Source organism: Schistocerca nitens, chromosome 7, assembly GCF_023898315.1.
Source record: "Schistocerca nitens isolate TAMUIC-IGC-003100 chromosome 7, iqSchNite1.1, whole genome shotgun sequence".
Taxonomy (NCBI): domain Eukaryota; kingdom Metazoa; phylum Arthropoda; class Insecta; order Orthoptera; family Acrididae; genus Schistocerca; species Schistocerca nitens.
In genome coordinates, this window is record NC_064620.1 from 243,921,026 (window position 1) to 243,934,662 (window position 13,637).

A 13,637-nucleotide genomic window follows, 5' to 3' on the forward strand; every position below is an offset into this window, starting at 1 on the left:
GAATATGTGTTAGTTAATTTAGATACTGTTTTTGCCTGTGACGTAAATATTTAGATTGTTTAGCTACAAGTGCAGTGTGGGCTCTTTCTCGATTGACGGGAAGAGTATTTGCAAAAACCGGTCCTGCGAAGTCAGCTTAAAAGATCGGACGTGTTTTGTGCAGACGTAGCAAACAGCTTGAATGTTGTATCTCATGTGAGCAGATGAAAATCGTATAAATGCGGAAATCTTGAAATTTTTGTGAACGAGTCATCTGAGTATTTTAAAATAGGCAAAAAGAATTAACTACCATTATTTGGTAGTTAAAATTACCCAAAAAACCATTACAAGGTAGGAAAGATTTAGATTTCTTCGCAGAGGAAAAACTGGAGAAAAACATACAAAGAAGCCGACAACGAAACCAGCATTAAAAAAAAAACAGTCAAATTCCAAATTAAAACTTTTAAATGTGGACATTTTTACGTATACAAAATACCAGTTCGTTGATGTTTTGACATTACTGGAACTGGTATGTTACACCATGCAGCTTTGGGTCGCATGGTTGCGCGGAATCTGATTTGTAAATAAAAGTCCAGGAGGGGGCACCTACACCCACAGAACAGCAACTTTCCTATTCCCGCAACCGACAAGGTCTCTCACATCGAGAGTGGATGTAACTGCACGTACAGCTGAAAACTTAACCTTTGGAGTAAAAAAAAAACGCAGCAGTTTCCAGCGAGCACTTGCTACCGCCGACAAGACAAATATTTGTGACGGCGCTGAGTCGGCTCCGGCTGCGGGCGAGCTGTATGCTTAACTGAGGCTGTTTGTGACCAATGAACTCGGACCCCGGGCAGATAGGGCAGTTTCCGCGGGGCGCCGCGCGGCGGCAGCACTTCCGCGACTCCCGCCCGAGCCGGGCCGCGAGGCTGTGTGTCGCGCCAGTCGCTGTCCGACCTGCGGATAGAACGGGCGCGGGTGGTAGGTGTGTGGCGTTCGTCAGTGCGTCACGGTCAGCTTCGCGCGAAGTGTCTGGCGCCGTGTGCGTGCGTGGTGAGGGGTTGTTGCTGCGCGCCGGTGCGAACGAGTCATGCACCGCCGGCGCGGACACCATGCGGATTCTGCCCCGTGGTAGAGGCGCGGGACGGGGACGCCAGCGCGCCGCGTCGACGGTCTGGTCGTCATCGCCGTCGTCCGCCGCGGCGACAGCCGCTCTGGCACTGCTGCTGATGTTCACGTCGGGAGGCATCGGCGCGCCCACCACCGTCATGGGGGAGCAGTGCGACTGGACTGGAAGGTAGGTGCGTCGCGCTCCAAGGAACCACGTGCGCCTGCTTCCGTGGCCGTGTTTGTTTACCTGGCGTTCCGGAGTCCTCAACCCGGGCAGTGTAGCGGCGAGATTTCTCGGCTGGGCGCGTTCTTCCTTAGGGGCTATGAGTTTCGACACTGCATGGAAAAAAAAGTGCATCTGTGGCAGTGGTGCGTCCACCATGTGTGTGTGATTTGTTTCGTGATTCTACTGCGAACCTGAGATACATATCATGACATGCCACTGACGTGAGCGGTTTCTTTGAGGGTGAAGTGGACAACCGTGCTTTGCATGAGATTTGTTACCAGCTAAATTGGACTTTACGGAACAGTGCCACAGTCGAGTAGTCGTGTAATGGGCTAGAGTACGTTGTTAAATCTCTCGGGGCCGCCTCCCCCCCCCCTCCCTCCGCCGCCCCATGAAATCATGGTTGTGGGGACAGACTGATCAGTAGCGTAGCTCATGGCCTAGATTAGGTTGGAAGGTGAGAATCAGGTGAATTGGCGAAGTCAACGGATGTTAATTCTAAATGAAGATTGGGGTAAAGACTGATCTGTGGCGTAGTATAATATTTACGTTAGCGCCATATTTAACGCTCTCCGTTACAACTCCTCTCAACTACTTAGATAAACTCAGAAAGCCTATAACGCTGAAGTCTCCCAGTGAGTTACTGGATGCATATTGTGTACATAAATCACGAAGAAATTGCAAGAGGCTGCCACCACGTAAGTTTTAACGTTTTCATAGGCGTACTCTGACCCAAGTTAATGTTTCAGTAGACTATCGTACAACATTTGAATCAGGCCCTTATTTCCTGTCACTGTTTATCTTTCCTTTATGCGGATAAAAGCAACGTTATCTTTGCATTCGTACTTCGTGATTTTTTTTTAGCACTTCCAGTAACGCCCGTTTCAAAGTGACCTTTGAGTTATAAAAAAAAACACAATTTAAGTAGTCATCAAATTAATTTTATTTTTGGCGGTATTAGGAGTCACTGGTTCCGTTTTTATGTTTATCTTAAACAAGCAGTCATGAAAATATACCAAGCATATGCATTTGTAAACTTGGTGTACCCTGTCTACGTTTCTGCACCTGATAATATCCCGCGCCTAGTGTTGTCTGTTGCCAGCCTGTCATCGGTTCTTACCACCTTCGCTTGGTGGTTTTGTAGTCTCCTTAGCAACCGTCAAGGTAGCCCTGTTCAGCTTTTCCCGCTTTTATGATAGCCATGTGTTTACTCGGGCGTGATAGTCTCAAATCGTATGGCGCTAAGTTTCATGACTGTCGTGCAACGCTCTGTATCATAAACAGACAACGGTTCCTTGAAATGATTCTGAAACGAAGCAGCAGGAAGTACGGGTCCATTTGTTTTCTCGTCATGGTCATTTCGTCGTGGAGAGCTGAAAACGCTAATAAAAGAAATGAAGGCCATTTCCTGTTGGTGACGACGCTCCTAGAGGTTTTTTTACGGTCCGGCGCGGTACGCAATAGGGATCGGAATTTTAATGTGCGCAGTCTCTCTTCCCCATCGTTCTGTTTATAATCTGTGCTCAGTTGATTCCGGTCATCAGGCGAGCACATCTGTCATCAGTGACTCACGTTCGAGGGACCAGGTTCACGTGTGCAGTTTGCTTATGCTAGGAAAAGGAATAATAAGTGAGCAATTGTGTCATTCGCTTGGATTCCAAAACTGCATTCCACTATTTTTATTCTGATTTTCGAGTTGCTTATGAACGCATTGTGCAACGAGCTGTCTGTGTTCATGCTCTTGTTTAGGCACCCTCGTTAGGTAAACATACCATGGTATATATATATTTTGAAGCTGTGACGAGAGATAGACGGCCATTTTATTCCAATTTATGATCGAACGATCCCAGCTCGTGCCTTATTCCAGCGCGTTGATATAAACGGAAGAGGATTTGTTTTCCTGTTTGTAATGATTATGCCAGTGTTGTCACTTATTATACTGAAGTTCGGCGATTCTTTAAATTCTTCTCGCCCAGAAAGTTCGTGTTATTAAATATTTATTAGATTTCAGCGAGTCGGAAATCTAGCACGTTGGAGCGTTGTCGGTGGGCTACATTGCAGTTGTATATAATGCACGATTACCTATAAATTTCAGTTACCTTGAATTTTTCAGGCATGGATTGATACGTAGTAACGCCGCAGAAATTTGTAACTGACACGTCTGATTTAATCTCGGCCTAACCTGAATCATTTATCAATGATGTTGGCATATGGCAAGCTCTGCTGCTGGCAACAGAGGCAGCATTTCCGAGCCCATACACCTTTAATCCAATTAGTTCCACAGTTGTGTACACTGTGTTACTCTTAATAGTTTGTTAATTCCCATGTATTCGCTGTTTAAATTTTGCCACACTCACTACTTCTTCCCATAAGTTGCTCTAATGTTGGTGGACAAAGTTATCAGTTTTTACATGTTAGTTTACAAAATCAACGACACTATAGTTATTTGTTAATAGGTAACTCTTAAAAATAAGTGCACTGTATGATATTTTGAACATTTCCGAAATGTCTGGTAAGGCATTAACAAATTATTAAGAGTAACACAGTGTATACAAATTTTTATGTAGGCCTATAGTATTGTCAAAGTTTTTTATGGCACATGTTTAAATTTGTCAACAAGATGCTGCAGATAAATAGCCTGCTGCCCATTCTTTTCTGAACAGGGTGAACGTAGTCTTAACCTACACATCTTCACGCATTTGCCATGCGTTGCCGGAAAAACACAAGACTTCTTTAAGAATTACTCCATTGAGCTCTATACATCCATTATGCTATCCCATAGCGTAATACTGCTCCCAGCAGCCTGCGACACAGCAGCCTGCGACAGTGCCGCGTTGCAAGTTTCGAGCCGCTGTTCACCTCGATGACGTTTGTGGAGACGACAATCGACCTAGTGCAGCAAAAAATGTGATTTACCCGAAGAGCCGACACGTTTCCGTTGATAGTCGAAGCCCACTGCAATCGTAATTGTCGTTGCGTCTACATGTAAACACGTGGGGATAGTCTGCAGCGGAGCTCCATGTTCAACAACGGACGATGAACGGTGTGCTCCGAAACATTTATGCGTGCACCAGCATCGAGCCCCTCCGGCAGAGATGCCACAGATCAAAAAATGGTTCAAATGGCTCTGAGCACTATGGGACTTAACTTCTGAGGTCATCAGTCCCCTAGAACGTAGAACTACTTAAACCTAACTAAACTAAGGACATCACACACATCCATGCCCGAGGCAGGATTCGAACCTGCGCCGTAGCGGTCGCGCGGTTCCAGACTGTAGCGGCTAGAACCGCTCGGCCACCCAGGCCGCCAACGCTGACAAGATGAAAGGACAGGATAATGGACGTCTGTTAAGACATCGCGGAATACCTTCCATAGTAGTAGAGGGCAAAAACAGTAGAGGAAGACAGAGATGGGAATGCATTCATAAAGTAATTGAGATGAAGAGGTTGGAACAGGGAGGAGTTCATGGCGGGCGACATCGAACTAGTCAGCAGACTGATGATATAAAAAACAAAAGACTCTAATTGGACTAAATTACATGTAGTAGATTTCAAGCCTAAGAAGGTTGAGCATACCTGACACAAACGTTTCCTTACAAACAACCTAACTAAAACTGCAAGTTTTTGAGTTTCTTCACTATTTACATGAAGCGATGTGGTGAAAGTTCTGACGCATTGTAGAGCCAGGAAATGTACGGCCAAATATTGTATTATCGCGAAATAGGGGCTGATAGTGTCAGACATGATACGAGAATTGGAGTGGCAATCATTAAAAGAAAGGAGTTTTTCTTTGCGACGGGATCTTTTCATGAAATGTCAGTCACCAGTGTTCTCCTCCGAATGTGAAAACAATCTGTTGGCACCCACCTACATAGGGAGATATGATCATCACGATAAAATAAGAGAAATCGGGGCTCGCTCAGAAAAATTTTAAGTGCTCGTTTTTACCGCGTGCCGTTCGAGAGTGGAACGGTAGAGAGACAGCTTGAAGGTGGTTTATTGGACCGTCTCCCAGGCAGTTTATTGTGAATAGCAGAGTAATCACGAAGATGTAGATATACTGGTAGTGGATTAGAGAGGAGAGTGAAACAGGCGACCGGCTTCACGCTCGCTTTCACGTCCCGCACGAGGACGGATTTGTAGCTTTTTTTTGCGTCGCTGGACATTTGGGTGGTACAGTTGTCGGGAGTAAAACAAGAAGCCGAGAAGTGGCCGGACAAACCGCGTCAATGCAGTGCGACACGGTGGCGAGGACGCATCGCGTGCAGCCGATACGACGGAGTCCGGGGCAGGGTGACGGCGCAGAAAGCGTTGTGGCGGAAAGGGGAAGAGTGAGGGATGAGCCACAAAAGCCGGGGCGAGACAGTAGAGAGCAGCTCGCGGCCCGCCGCCGGGACTGGGAGTCAATTTGCCGTCGCGCCGTGGCGCGCTCAGAGCAGCGAGCAGCGCAGTCCATTATGAGCTCCGGGGCAAGGTCGCCGCCGCAGCGTTGATTGCGTTCGCCTGCGGCCGACCGGGCAGCGCTCTGGCGGGCTTTCGCGGAACGCGCCCCGCCGGTGGTCCCGCGACGAGACAAGGCGAGGCACAAGAAAGGCACCACGGTTCGCGCCGAGGCCGCTCTTAAAAGCAGCGGCGGCAGTCCACGCCGGGCTGGCTGGTTGCCTGTCTCGGTCTGAACAGTCTGAATCAGACACACCGTGAATTCATTTCTCATCATTTGTTATACACAGCACAACAAAAAAAGAAAACTGGTATAGACATGTGCATTCAAATGCAGGGATATGTAAACAGGCAGAATATGGCGTTGGGGTAGCCAACTCCTATACAGGGTCGTCCATTGATCGTGACCGGGCCAAATATCTCACGAAATAAGCGTCAAACGAAACAACTACAAAGAACGAAACTTGTCTAGCTTGAAGGGGGAAACCAGATGGCGCTATGATTGGCCCGCTAGATGGTGCTGCCATAGGTCAGACGAATATCAGCTGCGTTTTATTATTTTTTGTAAGGAACCCCATTTTTTATTACATACTCGTGTAGTAAGTAAAGAAATATGAATGTTTTAGTTGGACCACTTTTTTCACTTTGTCATAGATGGCGCTGTAATAGTCACAAACATATAACAGAAAGAAGTGTGATAATTAATTGAAACCCTCACCTGCCGACAGGTGTTATTGATATAGGCTGTGGTGTCACTGCCAGACACCACACTTGCTAGGTGGTAGCTTAAATCGGCCGCGGTCCATAAGTACATGTCGGACCCGCGTGTCGCCACTGTGTGATCGCAGACCGAGCGCCACCACACGGCAGATCTCGAGAGACGTACGAGAACTCGCCCCAGTTGTACGGCGACGTTGCTAGCGACTATACTGACGAAGCCTTTGCTCTCATTTGCCGAGAGACAGTTAGAATAGCCTTCAGCTAAGTTAATGGCTACGACTTAGCAAGGCGCCAATTGTATCAGTGCATGTATCTTACGAGTCTCATTTGTATAGTCAAGAGAGATGTACCAAAGGAAGCATTAAAAGTTAAGTATATTCCCAAAGCTACGTATTTTCTTTATAGCAGTCATAACGTATCCTGTTCCAGACTTGACGCCAGTCGGCGTGTGTGTACGCGTGCCTTTCGGCTTCCTCCTCAGTGTGGCGTGACTAGCTTGTTACGCCACAACATAGGCCTACCTCGATGGGGACTGCTGAAAATGTGTGCCCCGACCGGGAGTCGAACCCGGGATCTTCTGCTTACATGGCAGACGCTCTATCCATCTGAGCCACCGAGGACACAGATGAATAGCGCGACTACGAGGACTTATCCCTCGCACGCTTCCCGTGAGACCCACATTCCCAACTGTCCACAATTCTACATATGTAATGTACCTAATAGATATTTACCCACTCACTTATTACTCGCGCACACTTTGGAGATCCCGGGTTAGTCCCGGTAGGGGTACACATTTTCAGCTTTCCCCATCGAGGTAGGCCTATATCAACAACACCTGTCGGCAGGTGAGGGTTTCAATTAATTATCAAACTTCTTTCTGAAGCAAAAACTTTTTTTTCTGTATATAATTATTGTTAAATCGATCTTCAGACTATTACAGGACTTCGTTCTTATTTTGTGATACTATGAGAAGTAAAGAATCAGAGATTCGTTTGAAAAATTTTTGGGAAGGAGTTAGATAATAAATTCTAGAGAAGCTGCACGGTCATCAATGTTATTTGTTCTTTCGAGAACGGTTACTATCTTCAAATATATCAGAAAGAAGTGTTATTTGGTGCAGTGTTTCCTGTTATACGTCTGTCCTCAAGCCATCGCGGAGTCTGTATACCTACCCGCGTTACAGGCTTCCTGTCCCACCTATTAATCCTACCCGGTAACGCTATTCCACTGACGAGCAGCACCCAGAACAGAGTCTGAGGAGAGTTTTGTAAGCTACCTCGTTCGTAGTAACTTAGGATTCTTCCTTTGAATCTCCTCACTGTTAGTTCCGTCGCAGGTTTAGCTTGAAACGCTCAGGAGACGGTTTCATTTGAGATTGTCCCGGGCTTTTACTATTTTGCTGGACAAGGGCCAGTGGTGTAATCAAACAATAATGGATCTTTTCACATATTTATGAGTGTTCGCTACATTTGTTTTATGCAGCGGTCCTTGCAGAAACGTCGAACCTCTGCATGTGTTCTTGCACTCTGCTGCAATTTTGCCAATCTGGCTATAATACACTCCTGGAAATGGAAAAAAGAACACATTGACACCGGTGTGTCAGACCCACCATACTTGCTCCGGACACTGCGAGAGGGCTGTACAAGCAATGATCACACGCACGGCACAGCGGACACACCAGGAACCACGGTGTTGGCCGTCGAATGGCGCTAGCTGCGCAGCATTTGTGCACCGCCGCCGTCAGTGTCAGCCAGTTTGCCGTGGCATACGGAGCTCCATCGCAGTCTTTAACACTGGTAGCATGCCGCAACAGCGTGGACGTGAACCGTATGTGCAGTTGACGGACTTTGAGCGAGGGCGTATAGTGGGCATGCGGGAGGCCGGGTGGACGTACCGCCGAATTGCTCAACACGTGGGGCGTGAGGTCTCCACAGTACATCGATGTTGTCGCCAGTGGTCGGCGGAAGGTGCACGTGCCCGTCAACCTGGGACCGGACCGCAGCGACGCACGGATGCACGCCAAGACCGTAGGATCCTACGCAGTCCCGTAGGGGACCGCACCGCCACTTCCCAGCAAATTAGGGACACTGTTGCTCCTGGGGTATCGGCGAGGACCATTCGCAACCGTCTCCATGAAGCTGGGCTACGGTCCCGCACACCGTTAGGCCGTCTTCCGCTCACGCCCCAACATCGTGCTGCCCGCCTCCAGTGGTGTCGCGACAGGCGTGAATGGAGGGACGAATGGAGACGTGTCGTCTTCAGCGATGAGAGTCGCTTCTGCCTTGGTGCCAATGATGGTCGTATGCGTGTTTGGCGCCGTGCAGGTGAGCGCCACAATCAGGACTGCATACGACCGAGGCACACAGGGCCAACACCCGGCATCATGGTGTGGGGAGCGATCTCCTACAATGGCCGTACACCACTGGTGATCGTCGAGGGGACACTGAATAGTGCACGGTACATCCAAACCGTCATCGAACCCAACGTTCTACCATTCCTAGACCGGCAAGGGAACTTGCTGTTCCAACAGGACAATGCACGTCCGCATGTATCCCGTGCCACCGAACGTGCTCTAGAAGGTGTAAGTCAACTACCCTGGCCAGCAAGATCTCCGGATCTGTCCCCCATTGAGCATGTTTGGGACTGGATGAAGCGTCGTCTCACGCGGTCTGCACGTCCAGCACGAACGCTGGTCCAACTGAGGCGCCAGGTGGAAATGGCATGGCAAGCCGTTCCACAGGACTACATCGAGCATCTCTACGATCGTCTCCATGGGAGAATAGCAGCCTGCATTGCAGCGAAAGGTGGATATACACTGTACTAGTGCCGACATTGTGCATGCTCTGTTGCCTGTGTCTATGTGCCTGTGGTTCTGTCAGTGTGATCATGTGATGTATCTGACCCCAGGAATGTGTCAATAAAGTTTCCCCTTCCTGGGACAATGAATTCACGGTGTTCTTATTTCAATTTCCAGGAGTGTAGTAACGGAGAGTTGCTTCAGGAAGTTCCGACGTTACAGCCATCTTTGAAGACTTATCTCCGTTTGAGAACGTCGTAAGAAGTACTGTTCACAAGGAAGTCTTCAATCCAGTCGTGAAGCAGTTCCGATTACAATGTTTATGGCTTCGTACGGCGGGAGAAGGGAGAGGGAGGAGTGGCGATGACGTCAGAACAGTGTATTTCAGATATAGCAGGTGGTTCGCCGGCAGAACAACAGGGCAATCACGGTGCCTAGATTACCATAACTCACACGCGCTCAGGTGGTAGTTTGCTGCTCTCAACGATTGAGGAGGGGGATGTGGTAGGACGGGGTCAGCGATCCGGAACCGTCGTCGCAGGCAGTTGGGCTGGCTTGGGTAACCGAGTCTGGAAGCAGCGGCATTGTCGTGTCGGCGCGAGGGCCTGTCCAGCCAGCGCTGGAACTGATTGCTACTTTTATCTCCTGGGCCATCGACCGGAGCAGCGCTCGTGGAGATACCCCGCGGGGAACGGAATTGGATCTCCGACGCACGGGGCTTCCTTCTATACTGCCACCCACTTAGTACCGAATCGCTTTCAAATTACCTACAGGGTAAACATATGTACGTACGTCGGACCGATTGAAACCAGTGCCTTTCCTAAGCAATTTTCGATGCGGCGTTACGTCCGCTGCCTAGAATTTATTGTACTTTCGTAAGATTTGTTCCTGGATAAAGCGAGGAAGAATAGAAGAGCTAGACAGGTGACGTTACAGAAGGATATTGAAAATTTCGTGAGTTGACAAGAAATGTTGTTCACAAAAAAGATGTGGAAAACGGTGAACAGAAGAAGAGATAGAAAAAAGGCGCATGCAGAGGTACTAGGGGGACCCGAAGACGGTAACTATTGTAGAAGCAGAGATTAAAATCTGTAGAACAAAAAAACCGAAGTGGTAATGCGAGGCGAACTAGCGACAGGAGAGGAAATTGTGGCTCACCGCATCAAACCAGACTGAAGATTGAGCAAGAAAGTATTTTCATAACAAAAACCAGAGGTATAAGATTATGGCCACCAATGAAAAATGTTCCACAAAATTCCTCCCAAGATATTTTCACAAGGCGTAATTGTAATCTCATCTTTTTTTTAGTTGAAACGAATGTGTGTCGCCGGCGTTAGTTCTTGGTTTGTACTATCTGAAGATTGCCTAGTAGGGTCACCAGAATATGATAAAAAGTGAGAGACAAACGTGTTGAAAGAAAAACATCACTGGCAGCCTCCGATGCGCCGACTGGGTACATCTGATATGGCTTCAGTACTCGATGGGGTGTCACCGTTTCCGCCGATTGAAACCAGTTTTTAATGTTGTAAATTTTGTGCCAGAAGAAATGAATTATTTCTACTCAATTGTACGTGAGAAAGAGGGAGGCATACTACTGTTAGCAACCCCAAGTCTAATGAAGCAGCGTGCCCAATGAAACATCGTTTTCGTGTCGGTATTATTTACATTGAAGCTTTTTTTAATAACTTAAGCTTAAGACAGTTACAGCATAGTGAAAAGATTAAAATGTTTGCAGGGGCGATTTGCGCGTTGCGGCATTGGTGCAAAATTGTCCCATATGTGTTTCGTCCTGAGGTCAAATCACTCTACGCCAGCCACACGACTACGTAGAATAGCAACAGAAACTATCAGATTCCTTTCCGTTATTTGTCGTTGCGGAACCGAATGCTGTAAAACGCAAATAGGCACTCCTTATTTTACTTATAATTCAAAATCCTATACGAGAATAAATATTTTACTGCTGCTAATCTCTTCCTGACTTGACTGAAAAATATTCATATTCGAATAAGGCTATGGAAATCTCCCCTGTCGATGTCGTTCTACTGTCTTACGTGAATATAAAAATATGAATTTCTCTACCTCTCAAGAGAGGAGCATTTTCATGCTTCACATGAAGACTGTTTCGAACATACGAATGCTCTTCTACGTCCTGTTGTAGGGGATATTCCCTTGCCTACCTGAACCAGTTGCAGAGATACATACAACTTACGTCGACGCCAAAAACTGATGGTGCTTGGTATTTTTCACATATGCATCATCATTGCTAGGTGTGAAACAAGCATTAAGTGATAAACCTCCTAGATCCTTTGGATTCGTAGGCTTATACGTAGGTATGGAACCATATTCAGTTGTTTCACGAAGATACTGTTATATCACTGTGGGTACGTTAATAACTGTCCAACTACCAATACAAAGGTACGAGGTTCCGTCCGTGGGATTAAGAACAGGTTTAATTTCCTTGCGTGTACCTGTTCCTCAGATTGATCTCATTTATCGTCGTTGGAGAATCACCAGTAAAATGTAATTAATTCTTTTAACACTCTACAATCGTGGTAACCTGTTCACCAGATAACTGATGATCCCTAAATCCCGTTTGGTCGAGATCTCTTATACGACATACACATTGTGTTCTGTTCCACCATACATGTTACATACATCTAGAAGTTGTAGAGGGGACTTAGTGGACCAAGTTTTACATAGGAACCCATGTCCAGAAACGTCATCCAACGATGCTATATATATATAGTGATTCCGTGATGATGGTACAATCTTTCTAGGGTAATGGAGAAGGATAAATGTATCAATTTGAGGTACGGGTCCCTGTACAGGAAACGAGACGGTCGAAAAATATAAGCGAAAACTGTTGTGATACTTTTGACAGCGGAATACGTCAACTGGTAATGTTTTGCTAGGACTGTAGGATAGGCAACTTCCAGAGGTGGTAGTATGGACCAAAACAAGAAAAAAGTATTCCGTAAACATGGGCTTTAATTTGCATACCTGAGGAAGCTATGGCTCAATTATTCATCTTCGCTACTGTGAAACACACATCCTAAAATAGAATAAGTGCTCATAGCTCTGAAGGTACGCGTTTCAGAGCCCATTTTTACTAAACGTTTATTGTTCTGGTCCTTAGTACCACCTCTGAAAATACGGAATACTTTTTCTTTTTACACCCTGTATTGTCTGTCAACACGTTAGACGATCTGTTTTTGAGAAAAGGGGTGCTGGTGAGCGCCTTCTAGGCTTGCAGGGACGGACGCTTCCTTTGTGTGAGCGTTAACTGCGGCAGGCGCGTGTGTACGCCGTTCGGCGGCTCGTTTCGTCCTTAAGCGGCGGCCGCGTCGTCATGAGCGAGCACGACTGGCTGCTCCACTTCCTTATATGCGCTGCCGCTGCGGCGTTGTCAGGTCTGTGGCGGACACCTGTTTACCGAGCTCTGCTTATCTCCGCCCCCTCGCGCAGTGCACCCGCAATGCCCGCGCCCTCGTATCGCCCGAATGCACTTCTACCTTCTGGCGCTGAAAGCACCCTCCTCCTGTCACTGAAACGCTTGGCTAGGACCAGCTTCAGCGGACGCTCGGAGTTGTGGCTGTCCGTGGCCGCGCTTACTGCATGCAGCTGGTCTGTTCGCTACACGTCTTATGTTCGTTGCATCGTTAAATTCTACATCTACACTGAAATGCGCGCCAAAGGGTACACACCATTATACCACATATTAAGTCTTCCTCCCGTTCCAGTCGCGTATGCACCTGCTGAAGAATGATTCCTTGTATGTAGAGTCGCAAAACTACCGTTGACTATCAAAAGTAGACTTAGAATACCGTAGTTTTCCTAGTAGCTTTGGCCAGATGAGATTGTAACCGCGTTACCCGTATGTTAGGCGTGTTGCATGCCTGTCGGGCGGCGCACCTAATTTCAGGCGCTTTGTTTACGTATGCGATTAGTGTCGTACTAGTCCCCTAGAAACCAGAAGCGGCGAGCTGTCTAGAAACTGAGTGAGGATGTATGAAGGATAACATAACGTAGAGAACATTTTTGTTCTACATAGTTAACGTCCTGTCGATTACTTAGAAATAAAGTATTGGGAACAAAGTTGAAACTGTCAATAGCTAATACAGGTTTTAATTGGAAATTTTTTACTTGTAACGTGAAACAGGGGCATGTGGTAGTAAAAATAAAAAACAATTCAGATTTGTTGTAGTACTAGACAACGCATTTTACTCAAAAAAAGGTAAAATAATGATAAACGCAAAACAAAAACCCTAATAGACTTCACTTAAATACTTCGTACAGCTTATAAAAAACATGTTTCTGTTATTCGTAAGACTTTCGCACTTTTCAATAATGACAGGAGACTCTTTCC

General features: G+C 46.9%; 1 protein-coding gene across 1 annotated transcript in view; it reads left to right on the plus strand.

Moving 5' to 3' along the window:
* Window positions 1-815: 815 nt before the first annotated feature.
* LOC126195555 (meteorin-like protein) overlaps window positions 816-13,637 on the plus strand; it is a 289,187-nt gene continuing 276,365 nt past the window's right edge. The window contains exon 1 of the mRNA XM_049934179.1: window positions 816-1,276. Within this exon, the coding sequence (XP_049790136.1) occupies window positions 816-1,276 (461 nt within the window). The remainder of the gene's footprint in view (window positions 1,277-13,637) is intronic.